Consider the following 17,421-nt stretch of genomic DNA (forward strand, 5'->3'; position numbering starts at 1 on the left):
ATATTATAACTTAAATTAAAGCATAATGTAGGATTATAATAATGACTATTCACGTGTCTTACAATTTCTTTTTTAGCTGCTAATGGTCCCAGCGAGCACTATTGACGTCGTTATAACGGCCGTATCTGCCTTGAATGCAGCATGAATGCGGAAATTACAATTTTGATATTTTTGAATCAAAATAAAACGAATGTGCAATGTTTTTTTATGTTATAGCTGCTATTTTACGCAACTGCTGTCACATAATGTCAAAGAGGGAGCGGGAAATATTTACATTTTTCCAGTGAAAAAAACGACTCAGCTCCAAACAATCGTCACGAGCCAAAGGTCAGCCAATCAGAGAAGCGGAAGTTTAACGTTGCGGTAATCCGGTTCAGACGTGACAAGTGCGGCCGACTGATCCAGAAAGTCAGTCCTAATTTTCTGTCCTTTAGGCTCTACAAACTGCACTCTTTACTGTCTCACCACCGAGCTGGACGCGTGTTTGTAATGCCAGGGTGGACGTACATGTGTTGCGACGAGAAGCTTTTGTATGTCGGGAGAACTGTTCCTTTGTAAGCTAGTTTGGCTTGGTTTTGTCCTGATGTTGTGCTCGGGGCTGGATGAGCAGCGAGTAGCCTGACGCGTCCTCGCCACAGGCCGGGACGAGCCTTTCAGCTGAGCCCGGAGGACCAAGACACCCAAATGGGAACAAGGAAAGCCTCTCGAAGCCTCTGGTAAAAGCCGGGTACTTGCACACAGTTAGCCTGCCTCACCAATTCCTGCTGAAAGTGAGACCCAACCAGCCTTCACGGTGGAAACGAGAAGAAGAGCAAAGGTAATGTAGCTTCTTGCCGGTAAACTGATGCTACTGTCTGCTTTGTGTTTGTGGTCTATGAGAGCAAGTATTTTATGAAAAACATTGTTTGTTTGTTTTTTTATCATTTTGGTAAAATGGAAACACACACAACAATAAATACGTAGCAAACAATACTTATGTATCTTAAAATTAAGCTGTATCATGAACTTTGCCTAGAAAGCAGATTTTCCCCCCACAGAGAAACGCGTTATCTGGGTCACATCTATTATAGGCCTCGATCTATAATACATAGGCCTGTCTGTTACAGATAGGCCTTGCATCCATAAATGCTAACCCGTGAAACATACTATGTATACAAATGGCCTAAATATATGAGTGTTTGTGTTTATATTGTACTTCCAGATGAATGCTGTGCGGGGGGGCACAGTCACCTGGCGTCCCCAGCCGTGGCAGGATGGGAATGGGGGAGGAGGAGAACCTCTGTCAGACAGCGACTCAGAGGAGGAGGACTTCCCTGATGACAGCACCACGCCGTTGGGCGACTACATCACACACGGTGAGAAAGAAAAATGATAGCTGGCTTGTGTAATGTCCTTTTAGTGAGTCTTCTGAAATAAAGAGTCCAATCCAGACGTCTTCTAAGAGTTTTATTCTTTGCAAAGGGTCAGACAGACATACAGAGTGCAAACAGTCTGCAGAGTGTAAGACAAAGAGCCGGTGAAGAAACGGGTGACTTGAGGAAAGGAGCAGGGACCAACTGCCCTGAAGTGAAGGCCTATCAAGGACAGTCAGATAAGAAACTCTATATTGAGCATCTTTCCCATGGGAAACTTCACCTAACTGCAACCTAATAAAATTATCAAAAACCACACAGGGAAACACTGGTCTATAATAATGAAGCACGCAAGGTGAAACAGTAAACACTGTAAAATATCACATTTCCATCACAGCTAGAGAGGGTGTTACTGGGTATTTGGAAACTAGCCCTTGAAGAGTTTGTGTGACTCATTTAGTTTCCCAACCCTTTTCTCTCCCTGTGTTTCTCTCTCTCTGTTCCTTCTCTGTCTGCTCTTTCTCATTCTTACTCATCCCTCCTTCTGTCCTCGCCCTTCTCTCTGTTTCTCCTCCCCCTTTCTGCCATGTTGTAGGATTGAAGCAGCTCCTGGATGCTCAGCAGCTGTGTGATGTGACTCTACTTGTTGAGGGAAAGAAGTTCATGTGTCACAGGTATGGCTGCCACATCCAACAAAGAAGCTGAAAAACCCATTCAGGAAATCTTGTTGCTCAGAAATCAAGAAGAGCATTACAGCCAGGGCTGCAGCTAACAAATATATTTGACTATTCAGTTTATGGATAGCTTTTCAGTGTTTCAGTCTTGTATTATAATTAAAAAAGTGTCTCATTTACAATTATATGAATTAGAGAATATTTTGAACTATAACCCCCCAAATATTTTATATTTTTACTTAGTAAATGATGTAAAGCATTTATCAGTCAGCATTACCCCTGATTTTCTTCTAGTTAAATAACAGATTAATTTAATGCTAATTACACCACCAGAATACAAAGCAAATGTGACTTGTGATGAAGTTGCTATTATTTTTTTAGAAAGCTGTTTGCAGCCTGTGTTGGACGTCAAAGAGGTGAAGGATGGATTTGTCAGCTCTTCTCCTTTTAAGTGCAGTCAAAAAACTTAGCACTGTTGTTTGACTTTACGTATCCTCCACATGAACAGTTATCGTCCATACTCCTCTCCCCTCAGAGTCCTCTTAGCTGCCGTGAGCCCGTACTTTCGGGCCATGTTCACCAGCCCTCTGGTAGAGTCTCGCCTCACTGAGATCCGACTGGAGGAAGTGACGCCGTCTGTCATGGAGACTGTCATCCAGTTTGTGTACACCGGTGAGGCGGGGCTCTCTCTGGACACAGCTGAGGATCTGTTTGTGGCCGCCAACCGGCTTCAGGTCATGCCCCTTCAGGACCTGTGCTCCAGGTAAGTCTGCTGTAGAAAAGTGGAAGATAATCAAGCTTACACCCTTATTCATTGGACGTTACTATTCAGGTGGCTATATTTTTACTTTGACATTAGGTTTTAGTTAAAACAGTTAACAGCTTCTGGATTTGAAACTCCCTTGTCTCATTTATCTTCTCCCCCTGTCTGTTTTCCCCTCTTTCTTCCTCTCCACATGTTGTTTTTCTCTACTCTTATTCCTCAAGGTTTTTATTTGAGCACCTCTCAGTGGATAACTGCCTGGGGATGTACTCTCTGGCTCGCTCTCACCACGACCAGCTGCTGCTGCGTGCCTCCCTGCGGCTGGTAGCTCAGCACTTCCCCCGGGTGGCCCGGCAGAAAGACTTCCTCCTGCTGGACCACGGCACCTTAGGCAGCCTCCTGAGCTCTGACCGCCTGGGGGTGGACTCTGAAGCGGAGGTTTACGACGCAGCACGCCGCTGGGCAGAGCACCAGCCCTTGGATCGCTACGCCCACATGCCGGCGCTGCTTCACCACCTGCGTCCTGGGCTGCTATCCCAGGAAGAGAGCCGAAGACTGAGCCAGGAGTTGGGGCCCGCTGCTGCTGGTGAGGGCCTTGGGGGGCCTCTGAGACCACGAGAGGGCATGTTTGAGAAAAAGATTGTCTGTGTGGACCTGACACCTCGGGAAGATGAAAATTTAGCTGCAAGAGACTACACGGTGGACTGCTTTGATCCTCGGACAGGGAAGTGGGAGAAGTTAGCAGCGCTGGGTTCGCTGGTCAGTCCCGGCTGTACAGCTGTAGGTGACCGGCTGTTTGTAGCAGGTGGGATTCTGCGGACAGGCTCTGTGTCTGCAGCCGTGCATGAATATGATGCAGTGTTGGACCGCTGGATAGAGCGGCCTTCGATGGTCCAGCCCCGGGCTATGCTAGGCCTGCTGGGCTGTGGAGAATCACTCTATGCCTTGGGTGGTAGTAACCGCTCAGCCCTGCTGGACTCCAGTGAGACCCTGGAGCTGACTACACTTCAGTGGGCTCCGGGGCCTCGGTTACCGCTCCCTCTGCGCGCCTTTGCCTGCTCAGCGTTACGTGGACGGCTTTACCTTCTGGGTGGAACCACACTTGAACAGAACCGAGCCGTGGTTCACTCTGGGGTGCTTATTTATCACACCCTAACAGACTGCTGGACACGTGTGGCTCTGGACTCAGGCGCCACCTGTCTCGCTGGAGGAGTAGCAGTGCGTGGAGGAGTCTGTGCCATTGGAGGATACATGAGGGATACCACAAAGTTCCTGGATGGAAACTACACCAATTTGGAGACTTTAGACGCCACTGGGCGTGTACTGTTTTTCAGAGAGGGCAGGGGTTCTGGAGTAGAGAGGGAGGTGACTGGGGGAGGGGTGATGGTCACCGCGGAGCAGCGGGGGGGCGCAGGTGGTGGAAGCGACCGAGCCCCAAGCCCTGTGGTGTTTCCCGGGCTGCCGCGCCGCATTGCAGCTGGGGGTGTGGCCAGGTGGAAACGCAGGATTTATGTGCTGGGTGGGGAAAACGGTTCACGCTTCTATGACAGTGTGTACTGTTGGAAGCCCGGCTGGCGCAGCTGGGTCCAGAGACGTGAGAAACTCCCTGGGGACACTGGAGGCGTGAGCCAGTTTGGATGTACCACTTTAAAGTTCCCTAAGAAACATATCCTGTCCAGACTGAGACTAGCCAAAGAAAACTGCAAGAAAGCCGCTGACTAGCTTGATAGAGACCAGGATGACTGAAGTTGAGGCAGCTGTTTATGTGACACAGAGATGAGCTCCAGGATGGGTTTGAATTCGCTCCTCCTTGACCGCATGAAGTGTTGGTGTTGAGATGAACACACAAGGAAGAGACCATTTACACAATCTGAGTAAGTGCAGCCACAGGGTAGGTCTGCAAAGGACTGGACGCAGACCGACCTTATGAAACGGATTAGGGATAGTAAAATGTACAGGCAGGGAGCAAGTGGAGCCAGAAACTGGTTAGAAGTCAGGCAAGATGCACCTGACTGTGACCTAATTTTGTCAGAACAGTCCTTTGAGAGAGATGAGGGCCTTTTGTAGTTGTTTTCTCTTCTCTAAGTATAATGTCATTTTTAGCTAATATTTTAAGGGTGTTTGGAAACCCTGTCAGTGCTGTGAATGTCTCAGCAGTGTTTAGTGTAGACACAAGGAGACTGGCACATGTCTGACCATGTCATGTTCCATTTAATTTACCTGAACCTTGTTTCCTGTCTAATGTGGGCCTGTAAAGCCCTTTTGAAACTGCATTTAAGGGCTATAAGGATAAACTTGACTTGAGTGGAAGCACATCATAGTAAACACATTTTTTCATAAAACCACTTGGATGTAGACATTTTTTTACTTTTACCATCAGTTTTTTTTAACTAATAGTCAAAATAGAAAGAAAAATGTGTTTGCCCAATCTCTTGGAACTAGTCATCTCTCGACTAAACTCTTGCAAAGCCTTGTTTGGTCTCACTAAGCAGGCAGTCACATCTCTCCAACTGATCCCAAATATGGCAGCCCATGTGTAGAACACAGACCAGATAATGTCTTTTTACTTGGTAGAAATTGTGCATATGTTCACTGTTCTTAATTGCTTTTATAATGGTCTTTCCTCAAAGAAGTGGGACAGACAGGGCTGGATAATATGCAAAATAATTAATTAAAAAGATGATAGCCAGAACACCATCTTCCATATTATTTCTATAGGTGTGAAACTGGGGTGAGATCTGGAGACTATAAAGACCGCAGCATTTTAGTCACAATTCAGTGTATCCCGGTGCACAGAAAAATCCACATTTCATGTTTCTCCACTGTTATACTCAGCTAAATACTTTTAAGTATTTAGACAAAACTACATGTTTGTAAAGATGACTCACAGTATCCTTGTGTCCACACTACCACTCTCTATCCAACACCTTTCCTCCTAACCCTTCAAGCCAGCAGTTGTCTTTACTTGTGAATGTGTTTAGCATGGAGGTTATGGATTATCTGAACACATTAGCACTGCATCTAATTTATTGAAATGTATTTGAAAGGTTTTTTTTGTTGTTGTTGTTTTGAAACTTTTGCTCTGACTGCTGTGACCGGGGCTTCCTATAGGATGGCAGTACAAGCTTAGACAGCTGCGAGCAGATGTGTTTCGATCTGAAAGTAACTGCAGGTTTAAAAGTAAATTCTGATTTTGTGAAAGGTCAGAAAGTTTGCCCAAAAATGTAAGCACATTGTTTTCCTGTAAGCCACTATGTTTTCTGTCATCTTTTTTTTTTTTTCTTTTCTTCCATTTTTGATCAAATCAAGATCTTTCTGCTGGAGATATGTGTGCACATCAAAAACACTGCCAGCTGCGTCTGAAAAAGACCCAGTACTACCAGGAAATATAAACAGGGATCATATTAGAAATGTGTTTAAGACTCCCAGCATCACAGAATCTGGAGTTAATCATTTTTGCCATTATGGAGGTACTCTAATTCATGTAACCGAAGGCGTAATGTCAGATATGACGTTACAATTAATGGGTTTCAAATGATAAAACTCGGCAGGGAATTCTTTTCGAAGTCAGTGCTTGCTGCTCTCTCTTAACAATCCAAGTTTTATACATTACTGCAGGCCAGATATTAAATACAGGATGTAACTTTTAGATTGGCGATCCAGATTTATACAGTTTAGATACTGTAAATACATTATCAGCCTCAAACAGGAAATTAAGATGGATACTGGATGTGCTTCTGTATTGGCAAAATTGTTTTCTTCCAACTCTTCCTACTGAGATGAGGCAAAGTGTCACTCTATACAGGATCGAAGACCTCACATTAGGCTGTAGACCAGTTTGTCTCAGAACTCAGCCTTCCACTGAATCAACCAACCAATAGGCTCAAAAGTACATTTCATCATTTTCAGTCAAACCGCCCTGCCTTGTTGATTTTTCCAAAGTGTTACCATGGCTCCGTCTCAGTTCTCCCTTGAGAACAGAATAGTGGAACTTCCCCAGTTTCCCAGCTACAGTATAGCGGCTGATGTTTTAACACAACAGCCGAGTTATTTCTAGCAAGCAGAAGAAGTCCTCGGTGACACAGCTGCCACTTCACAGCTTGATTATCACATCCTGATCTCTAATCTACATCTGGATGCATAATACATTGCATACTTTCAGTTCACAATATGCAATGAACACATAAAATCAATTAGTATTTTCATCACCCAATACCCGATAAGAAGATTCTTGATCAGTAGTGGTGTATTGATATGTCATCACTTGTGCGCTTTCCTGTCTTTTCCAGTGCCATGTGCAGACTCAGCAGGGAGGAGTCAGGCGGGGGGATAGGTGATCTGGAAGAGTTCACACCTGTTGAATATCATGTGAACTGTGTGTCTGACCAAAATAATAAGAAGCAGGAATCCTTAACCAGTAAGGTTTTTGAGCTTTATTTCATTAGTAAGTTCACTAGTCAAACACAACAAATGTAGTTTGTTATTTTTTTGTTTGTCATTTTAGTTGGTTAAGAGATGTGAGCTTCAGTTCTTGTTTCATTTCAAATAACATGCTCTGAACTATTTTCACCTTGAGCTGTTTTTCTTTCTCTCCGTGTGCTTACGTGTATGACATGTGAAAAGTGATTGTGTACGCATGCATGTTTTCTATGCCGAGGCGTAAATCTGTTCTACACACAAGCTCTTTGCACTCATCCACGCACACGTGCTGTGTGTCCTGTCAGAGGAGTGGAGCTGCCCCCCATTTGTATAATCTAATGAGTTTGTGAACTGAAAGGCAAATGGATGTTTTGATGAAAGCAGTGCTCTCAAATGATTAAAGGACTATTTGCTTACATGATTCTTTCACTGGTGACTTTTTCACAACTGCGCAAACTTTTGATGAAGTGCTTTGGCTTTTTCTGCATGAAAAATGTTAAACTGAGTGGAACTACTTGAGTGAACAGTTTGGTGTTAATAATTACTCTAATAATTAATAAGCTCCTGAATCTGCCCATTTTCCCAGCTGGCCAAAGTTCTCGCTCAGACTGACCACTGCTAATTTACTGCCTATGGGGTCTTTGACAGTATTTCTCTTCTTGTAGCTATTTGGTCATATTGATTTTTCTTTAGGCACCAAGCTTTATTAGAAGCACACCTGCAGATAAATCAAAGGCAGGTTGCCTGTATAGGAAGCTCAGTAAAGTGCAGTTAGGTATAAGTAGAGCAATGGAGGTTCTCTCATCAGACAAAGTGACCATCAACAACCCAGCAGACATCACCATCATTGTTGGATACTTCATCATGGTTATTGGTGTCGGCATTTGGGTGAGTTCACTTGTGTTGGTGTTAAACAGAGTCTAATTATCAGGAGGGTATAATTAAAAAATGTATATCACCATATAGTATTTATGTCACATACTATATATATTTACAAGGAGACGCAGGTAATGTGTTTGGTTAGTGAGAATAACAGAATTGCCCTGTTTGTGTTTAGGCCATGTTTCGGACCAGTCGTGGGACAGTTGGAGGATATTTCCTGGCAGGGCGCACCATGACCTGGTGGCCGGTGAGTTCATTGTAGAGCTAGATCAATAAATATATATATATAGCTCGTTTGTACCATTGTATATGGTGGTCACTAATATGAACATGTGGTACAGAAATGCCCTTGATATGTTTGAGGTCGTGTCATAGTTTGTCCACCAGAGGGTGCTGACAAGTTAACTTTTATTCTAAAAATGCTCTGCTCAGTACCTGTGTTTGAAAAATACATTTAGAAAATTCTTATTTCAACTGTCAAATTGGTGTCCTGGTCAGGCTTTGTTTCAATGAAATCAGTTCGCTTGAACTTTCAGGCGGCAGGAGTATTTTAAGGTTCATCACTTTTTAGGGAAGGAAGGATGTTGAGGCAAGGTTTATCCAACAGATTTATCCTTTTGAATTTTAAAAAGTGTGTGGTTCCTTACAGAAAAGTGACAATATGAATAAAAAAATTTCAATTTAAAAATGCTTCACTATGCACTCATATCTTATTTGTGCATTTCTGGTCAAAGTCTTAATTGCATGCATGATGTTACTGTATGGCTGCAAATGATGTGTTCTTTTTTTCATTCAGGTTGGTGCATCTCTGTTTGCCAGCAACATTGGTAGTGGTCACTTTGTGGGCTTGGCAGGCACTGGGGCAGCTAGTGGCATTGCTGTGGGGGGGTTTGAGTGGAATGTAAGTGACATTATATACTCAAAGCCTGCACAAATACAGTTTAAATGAACGTGCACAAATCCAATTCATTTAAAAAAAAAAACTGAATTGATGCATAAAACCATCTGAATCTACTGTCATTTACGGTGTCTCGTGGTAAAGCTCTCTCGTAGTGGACTAGAAGATGGCATGTCATATTAACATGTCATACGTTACCGTGTGTTGTTTATTTAATGTGTCAGGCTCTGTTCATCGTGCTGCTGCTAGGCTGGTTGTTTGTACCTGTCTACCTCACAGCTGGGGTAAGTAGTTCAGGCTTATCATTTCAGCATCAACACATGGACCATCTTTCACTGATGCAATGACCATGTTGTTGGAATGTGCTGTGTTCACAGGTGATCACGATGCCCCAATACCTGAAGAAGAGGTTTGGAGGGACCAGAATCAGCCTCTACCTCTCCGTTATCTCTCTGTTCCTCTACATTTTCACCAAGATCTCAGTGAGTCATCCTTTCTGAGAGCCCACAGTCAGAAAAGCATACAGTACACTCCCACCCTCTCTCCGTCTCTCTCCAGGTGGATATGTTTTCAGGAGCTGTGTTCATCCAGCAGGCATTAGGGTGGAACATCTATGTGGCCGTCATCACCCTTCTATTAATAACAGCCTTGTACACTGTTACAGGTACGCATGTATTTTTAGATTCTTTTTTTTTGTAAGGGGCACGCCACAATTTTTACACGTGAGGATCAGTTTACTCGTCATGATGGCAGTAATCCTCACTACAAGTAAACTGATTTGTTTCAGCCTGTGAAAACAGGTGTGTAACGTCTTCTAAGAATTTAGAGGGCGCACTCTGTAGTTTGAGAAAACTACTCTGATGATGTCATAGTGATGTCAACACGGTTATCTTGACTCGGGCTTGGAAGCTACAAATTTATGACCAGCGTTACAAACTGGTGGTGTGGAGTTTGAAAGATATGGGCATTTGCAGGGCAGACAGGGTTTAATGAAATTTTTGTATTTGTTGCATTGTGGGAAATATAGGAATGTAGTGTTTTAGAGCTTGACCCTTGTTAAGGACTCAAAACCAGGATATCGAGGTGCAATTTGAAATCACTGAAGTACCCCTTTAAATGTCAAGGTTTCTGTTAGTGTGTGTAATTTAAGAAGTGTGAGTGTGTGTGTTACCAGGTGGCCTGGCTGCTCTCATGTACACTGACATGGTTCAGACTGTTGTCATCATTGTTGGGGCCTTCGTCCTCACCGGTTTCTGTAAGTGCAAATGGAACAACATCATATTCAATCCTCCAATAGATACTTTCATTTACACTACACACGGTTTGTAGCTTTGGTCTGTCCCTCCTGGCCTGTGACTCTGTCCCTCCACAACAGCTTCAAAACAGGAAAGGGATTAAATAGGTTTGGTAATCATTCATTTCAGCAGAGGACAGTATGCTGCCACTGCAAAGTCACAAAACTCTACACTTCCAGTTGATACAACCACCCTCTGTAACCTTATTCATTTTTTTCTAATAAAAGATCAATATGTAGTATATCAGTCTAATCCTGGTTTAGATTACACACAAAGTCAAAGAAGGAGGCAGACTACTTAAAAGTGGAAGAGAAACCTATGGAGGATGAAAAATCTAGGAAAAACAGCCACCTCCTTTTGTGAATTGGTGATGCGTTGAGAAGACTGCTGATTCAGCAGCTGACTCATATCTTCTGTTAGGACAGTATCAGTCAACAAAGCACTGGACTACTAAACTGAGTCAGAGAACAAATACAATGTTCTTTTTATTATTTATTTTTAGATAAAACAGTCTTGTTTTACACAACAATCCATACCATACCATGCTGCTACCCGAATTTAAGGGTGTCGCATGGAATTCGGAGGTGACACGAGTGTCAAATTACACTCAAAAGACACCACTAGGTTCAGGAAGAACTATGCCTTTCTGTAATGTGTCTGATCTGACCCTTTAAATCACAAAGAACTCTTTCTTATTTTCACTTACAGCTTTTGTTGAAGTAGGAGGCTACAGCGCTCTGCTGGACCAGTACAGGTCTGCTACGCCAAGTAATTTCTCTTCCATGGATCCCCAGCGCTACAACATCTCCCCTCAGTGCTACACACCCAGACAGGATGCCTTCAGCCTGCTGAGGAACCCAACCACAGGGGACCTGCCCTGGCCTGGAGTGGTGTTTGGGATTGCTATAGTGGGAGGCTGGTACTGGTGTACAGACCAGGTAAATATCCTGCTCAGTCTAACAGCAGTTGACCAATTACTTAATTGGTCAAAATAAGTTAAGACCAGAATTTTGCTTTTATAACATCTTACCATATAATATAAAATAATTATGCCAAAGACACAATAATAATAGAAGAACAACAGCTAGAGCTAATTTTGCTCTTTTTTTCCTGTTTCCTGTGTTTGAAAAATCTATTTTATTTTCTTAGTACTTGATAGTGATGCAGTACTCGACACTGGTCTTAAGACCACTTTTTGATGGTCTTTGTCTCGTCTCGGACTCGACCACATTTGTACTCGGTCTTGACTTGGGCTCGGACATTGAGTACTTGGGATTTTATTTCAAGACCAGTCAAGACCATAACTTTGGGATTATCAGTAAATTGCTTTTGCATTGTCTGATTTATATGTTAACATCCTAAATTTGATTGGATGTAAAACTTAAAAAAATAATTTAAAATGTATTGTTCCCGTTAACGACTGTCACCCCTAACCGCAATGGTAAACTTGGAAAAGGAGTGTTGAATATGAGATGATAAGATGCTTACGATGATTTCAGCTCTGAGTATTTGTATGCAGGTGTTTTTATGGGAATGTGGATCTTTCAGATCAATTTGAGAAGTACCTTTGATCTTGTTCCACATTTTATTGTGTTTCATGTAATATGGGGAACTGGTCTTAGTCTTGACTCGGTCTCAGCCCCTAAAAGTCTTGGTCTTTACTTGGTCTCTGTTTGGGCGGTCTTGACTACAACACTAGTACTTGAATTTGTTATTATATACCACACAAATAATGCAGCAGTTAAATCTAACCATAATGGAGAAAGACGTAACACCACCAGATAAAAGGTAACTAGCCTAGCTTAGCAGAGTAACAGTAACTGCTGCCTCTGACTCTATGTGGATAAGCTACCTTTGCACAGACCGTTTAATTAAAGGCTACTTTAATAAACTAGCTCATTAGTTCAAATGGACAAGAATGCTGAAGAAGAAACAAGAACATATTTATTTTTTGGGTACTTTCCCCCTGCACCCTTTAGAATGTCCAGTGCAGTATTGAAATGTTTTTTTAAACCTAAAGTTAGTGACAAAATTGTGGTTTTACAATGTAAATTTCTGTTTCACAGTTTAGCCAAAAGCCTTCAAACCCTTGTTTCTCACATTCACCCTTTCTGTAGATACTGTCCTCTGCCTTTGCAGGGCAGTACAGTACAGTTGACTCAGTAGGCCTACTGCAAGTCACATAACTGTTATTCAGTTAAGTTAAAAAATAAAGCCTTACTTAAGTCCAGCTGACATAAACCGGATGATCTGGTGCAACTGTGCCTATCTTTAAAGAGCAGGAATGATCAGGAAGACTTAGGGAAAGGACTCCAGCTGTATTTGTAATACAAAGAAAACTGTGTAATTTTTAACAACCAGTGTGTTTCTGCATATGGCCTTTATCACAGGCATATACAACATAAGTAAAGAAACTTGAAAAACAAAACACCACTATGTCAGCAGAATGACAGCAGGCAAGAGCCATTTGATTGTAACCACATAATTGATCCTTCCTCAGATTCTGCAGTTATGTGAATACTGATCCAAATAATTTGCAGTTTGTTATGCTGGAATGCTATTTTACTGACTGCGGACTGATTACCTTTTTTATTCTATACATTATAACATGTTTACTATACTTGCATCTGAATCTAATGAAAGCTACAAAAAACATTTCCAAACCAACTTTTCTTCACTAAAATAATTGATGGAACTTTTTGGTGTTTCCTCACAAACTCTGAACCCAAACTCGATAAACCTAAACTCGATTTCCTGCCCTTCTCTTTGGAAATATTTCTCACATGATGTGTGCAAACAAAAAATAATCTATCCCGCCTTGTTTTCTTCTCTAGGTGATAGTCCAGCGCTGCTTGGCAGCTAGCAGTCTGACCCATGTGAAGGCTGGCTGCATCATGTGCGGGTACCTCAAACTGCTACCAATGTTCCTCATGGTGTTCCCCGGTATGATCAGCAGAGTCCTCTATCCAGGTCTGAGGCTTACACTTGTTCTGTCAAATCCCATTTGACAAAAAAAGAAACAATAGAGAGTACAATATAGTACCTTTGCAGTAGATACTATACTGGTAAATGGGTTGTCAGAGGTGTGTTGACTCAACGTTGTCATGTATAAAGCCCATGGTTGTACTTTTGTTAAGAGATGTCTGACATACATAAACCAATCTGGATCTTTAATGTGTGTGTGTGTGTGTGTGTGTGTGTGTGTGTGTGTGTTTGTTTGTTTGTTTCCATCTACCTGCAGATGAGGTTGGCTGTGTTGTCCCTGAGGAGTGTAAGAGGGTGTGTGGCACTGAGGTGGGCTGCTCCAACATTGCTTACCCTAAACTGGTGGTGTCAATCATGCCGAATGGTGAGGACACATAACAATGACTACCTTTAAAAAAGAAGAGTAGTAGACCTTACATTTCTCATCCCTTCCCAACCTTCCACTTTCTCCACCTTTTTGGCCAACTTACTCTGATCTTCTCACTGACCCGCCTGCCTTCCTGCCATTTCTCTCTGCAGGTTTGCGAGGTCTGATGCTGGCTGTGATGTTGGCTGCTCTCATGTCCTCTTTGGCCTCCATCTTTAACAGCAGCAGCACTCTGTTCACCATGGACATCTGGACTCGCATCAGACCACAGGCCACCGAGCGCGAGCTCATTATTGTGGGCAGGTAAATAGACCAGTGTTGCAGTAAAGAAATGCTTCCTCTAACTACCTTTAGATGTCTCTAGACATCTAAATCCACTGCATTTCCCCAACTCTTAAGTCTTTTCATCATGCAATGGTAAAAGCACCACCAACCTCACATATCTACTTCTAATTTTTCCTCTCCTCACTAGAGTTTGGGTTTTGTGCATCGTAGCCATCAGCATCTGTTGGATCCCAGTGGTCCAGGTGGCTCAGAGCGGTCAGCTGTTTGATTACATCCAGTCAGTCTCAAGCTATCTGGCTCCGCCTATCGCCTCAGTCTTCTTCCTGGCTGTGTTTGTTAAAAGGGTCAATGAAACGGTGAGATGATATATGCATACATGACAACATATTATCATGTTAAATATACACTCACCTAAAGGATTATTAGGATCACCTGTTCAATTTATCACTAATGCAATTATCTAATCAACCAATCACATGGCAGTTGCTTCAATGCATTTAGGGGTGTGGTCCTGGTCAAGACAATCTCCTGAACTCCAAACTGAATGTCAGAATGGGAAAGAAAGGTGATTTAAGCAATTTTGAGCGTGGCATGGTTGTTGGTGCCAGACAGGCCGGTCTGAGTATTTCACAATCTGCTCAGTTACTGGGATTTTCACACACAACCATTTCTAGGGTTTACAAAGAATGGTGTGAAAAGGGAAAAACATCCAGTATGCGGCAGTCCTGTGGGCGAAAATGCCTTGTTGACGCTAGAGGTCAGAGGAGAATGGGCCGACCGATTCAAGCTGATAGAAGAGCAACTTTGACTGAAATAACCACTCGTTACAACCGAGGTATGCAGCAAAGCATTTGTGAAGCCACAACACGCACAACCTTGAGGCGGATGGGCTACAACAGCAGAAGACCCCACCGGGTACCACTCATCTCCACTACAAATAGGAAAAAGAGGCTACGATTTGCAAGAGCTCACCAAAATTGGACAGTTGAAGACTGGAAAAATGTTGCCTGGTCTGATGAGTCTCGATTTCTGTTGAGACATTCAGATGGTAGAGTCAGAATTTGGCGTAAACAGAATGAGAACATGGATCCATCATGCCTTGTTACCACTGTGCAGGCTGCTGGTGGTGGTGTAATGGTGTGGGGGATGTTTTCTTGGCACACTTTAGGCCCCTTAGTGCCAATTGGGCATCGTTTAAATACCACCTACTACCTGAGCGTTGTTTCTGACCATGTCCATCCCTTTATGGCCACCATATACCCATCCTCTGATGGCTACTTCCAGCAGGATAATGCACCATGTCACAAAGCTCGAATCATTTCAAATTGGTTTCTTGAACATGACAATGAGTTCACTGTACTAAAATGGCCCCCACAGTCACCAGATCTCAACCCAATAGAGCATCTTTGGGATGTGGTGGAACGGGAGCTTCGTGCCCTGGATGTGCATCCCACAAATCTCCATCAACTGCAAGATGCTATCCTATTAATATGGGCTAAAGAATGTTTTCAGCACCTTGTTGAATCAATGCCACGTAGAATTAAGGCAGTTCTGAAGGTGAAAGGGGGTCAAACACAGTATTAGTTCCTAATAATCCTTTAGGTGAGTGTATATTGTATATAATGTACATTAACATCGGTGAAACACCTAGTGAAATCATATCAGCATCTGCTTTCACCCCCAGGGTGCGTTCTGGGGCCTGGTAGGAGGCCTGGTGATGGGTCTGTGTCGGATGTTGCCCGAGTTCTGGTTTGGTACTGGCAGCTGTATTTTCCCCTCTCATTGCCCTTTCTTGGTGTGTGGGATCCATTACCTCCACTTTGCAATCATACTCTTCTTCTGTACGTCAGTACTGGTGCTGGTGGTCAGTTACTGCACCCAGCCTATAGACGATCGACATGTAAGTGACTTCTTACTTACTGTACTCACAGATGCACTGGTTCACTAAGGCCCCACAGGTTGTATTTCAGGCGTATTAAGTTCTAGTAACATGTGCTTGGTCATTTAATCAGGAAGAAGATACGGTGTCATTTATGATTGTCATTAGTCACGTAAAGATATTTAGTGGTTCAGCAAATTATTGCTTGCTTTTCTCCTCCCATATCTTACCGTTCTGTTGGTTCAGCTGTGATAAGATGTGATAGGCATTGTTGTCATTGTACAGGCAAATGTTTTAATCAATCAGTGTTAAGTCACAGCTTTAAATCCATCATGGATTGCAGGCCTGGTATTTACTTATCAGACACCACACAAACCAATAAGACCTAAGTTTGTGTCGTGTTAAGTCAAAGAAAAAACTTTTTTATTTAGGTTCCATGACATGAAAACATTTTCCCTGATCTGCAGATTAAGCAGCATTTAGAACAGCTAGAAAGGGTGTCTGTTTCTATGTCTTATGAAATTTAGCTCTCTTTTTTTCCCTTCAGCTCCATCGGCTGGTGTTTAGCCTGCGTCATTCCAAAGAGGAGAGGGAGGATTTGGACTGGGAGCTCGAGGAGAAAGGGAGAAAAGCCCGGAGAGAGGCTGGGGAGAGGAGGAGGGAGAAGAACAGCAGTGGTGCAGGTAAGAAAGAAAGGAAGGAGCAGCCACAAAGACAGACAAATGGAACGAACATAGAGTACACTCATAGAAAGTATTAACGCCTTCCTCCTCCTCTCAGTGGCTGAAGAGGAAGAAAAGTCTGGGATCTGTCACCTGGTTGGTCGGTTCTGTGGGTCGAGTAGTGGCTCCCAGAGCCACGAGACAGACGTACCTGAGGAACAGGAGAACCTGCCTGACATCAGCGAGGACCCGGTGTGGAAGTCCACTGTGGATGCTAATGCTCTCGTTATGATGGCTGTAGCAGTTTTTGCGTGGGGTTACTATGCTTAACAGTAATATTAATGCTAGTTGAAAGTGGGTGTTAAAATGTGAGTTGGTATCTTGATGTGACTGGATTTAATCACTTTGTTAGGACAATATACAACAGCATTGCCATCTGTTGGCAAATACTTGTCACTGCAAATCCGAGATGTTTTTGCAATTAAAAAAGGTTCAAAATAAGCAGCTATGCAAATATGCCTACAGTCTCACTTCTCTGTAGAGCGTTACAAGCTGTGATCCTTCACTGCATTGCTCCAGTTTTAAAGAGCATGTGTAATGCAGTATAAAAATGTTTTCATCAGGTTAGAAGGCCATTACTGTATACAGTTACACGTTGATTCAATCACTAGTCAATCCGCACCTGCTTCCAGCACTGAAATAAAAGGTATTATTTGGGAGCCAGGTAAAATGTAAACCCAATAAAGCCTCAAATCAAACTAAGACATGGTTTCAAAGTTTTCTGACTTCTTCTCAAACTCTGGCTCAAGACATTGATGAAAATGAGTCATTTTACAGCCCCCACCTACACACTGTAGAAGAGAACACAAGAGCAATGTACATTAAACACCAATTAATATTCTAACGTGCATTTCTAGTTCTCCTGGGTCAATGCACTTTCTAATTTGTATTCACTTGTGC

At 42.9% G+C, this 17,421-nt stretch overlaps 2 protein-coding genes across 4 annotated transcripts; both read left to right on the forward strand.

Moving 5' to 3' along the window:
• The first annotated feature begins 348 nt into the window (after window positions 1-348).
• On the forward strand, window positions 349-7,624 carry si:dkey-260j18.2 (uncharacterized protein LOC325231 homolog). Of its 2 annotated transcripts, XM_038693974.1 has the most exons (5): window positions 349-817; window positions 1,202-1,355; window positions 1,948-2,026; window positions 2,562-2,789; window positions 3,014-7,624. In XM_038693974.1, the coding sequence occupies exons 2-5, from the start codon at window positions 1,202-1,204 to the stop codon at window positions 4,509-4,511; spliced, it is 1,959 nt and encodes a 652-aa protein (XP_038549902.1). In that variant the 5' UTR covers window positions 349-817; the 3' UTR covers window positions 4,512-7,624. The 2 variants fall into 2 exon arrangements, with proteins under 2 accessions (XP_038549902.1, XP_038549903.1); XM_038693975.1 differs by lacking the exon at window positions 349-817 and having other exon boundaries at window positions 1,214-1,355; window positions 1,462-2,026.
• Window positions 7,625-7,778: 154 nt separating this feature from the next.
• slc5a2 (solute carrier family 5 member 2) lies at window positions 7,779-17,223 on the forward strand. 2 transcript variants are annotated; one of them, XM_038693972.1, is made up of 15 exons: window positions 7,779-8,096; window positions 8,266-8,337; window positions 8,887-8,991; window positions 9,213-9,272; window positions 9,366-9,470; window positions 9,547-9,652; window positions 10,163-10,243; window positions 10,992-11,221; window positions 13,118-13,253; window positions 13,525-13,632; window positions 13,788-13,938; window positions 14,108-14,276; window positions 15,605-15,820; window positions 16,347-16,482; window positions 16,580-17,223. In XM_038693972.1, the coding sequence occupies exons 1-15, from the start codon at window positions 7,998-8,000 to the stop codon at window positions 16,789-16,791; spliced, it is 1,986 nt and encodes a 661-aa protein (XP_038549900.1). In that variant the 5' UTR covers window positions 7,779-7,997; the 3' UTR covers window positions 16,792-17,223. The 2 variants fall into 2 exon arrangements, with proteins under 2 accessions (XP_038549900.1, XP_038549901.1); XM_038693973.1 differs by lacking the exon at window positions 15,605-15,820.
• Window positions 17,224-17,421: the final 198 nt, after the last annotated feature.

The sequence above is a fragment of the Micropterus salmoides genome, unplaced genomic scaffold (assembly GCF_014851395.1).
Source record: "Micropterus salmoides isolate LMB-PRFRI ecotype aquatic unplaced genomic scaffold, ASM1485139v1 Ms_hic_scaffold_3, whole genome shotgun sequence".
NCBI classification, from domain to species: Eukaryota; Metazoa; Chordata; class Actinopteri; order Centrarchiformes; family Centrarchidae; genus Micropterus; species Micropterus salmoides.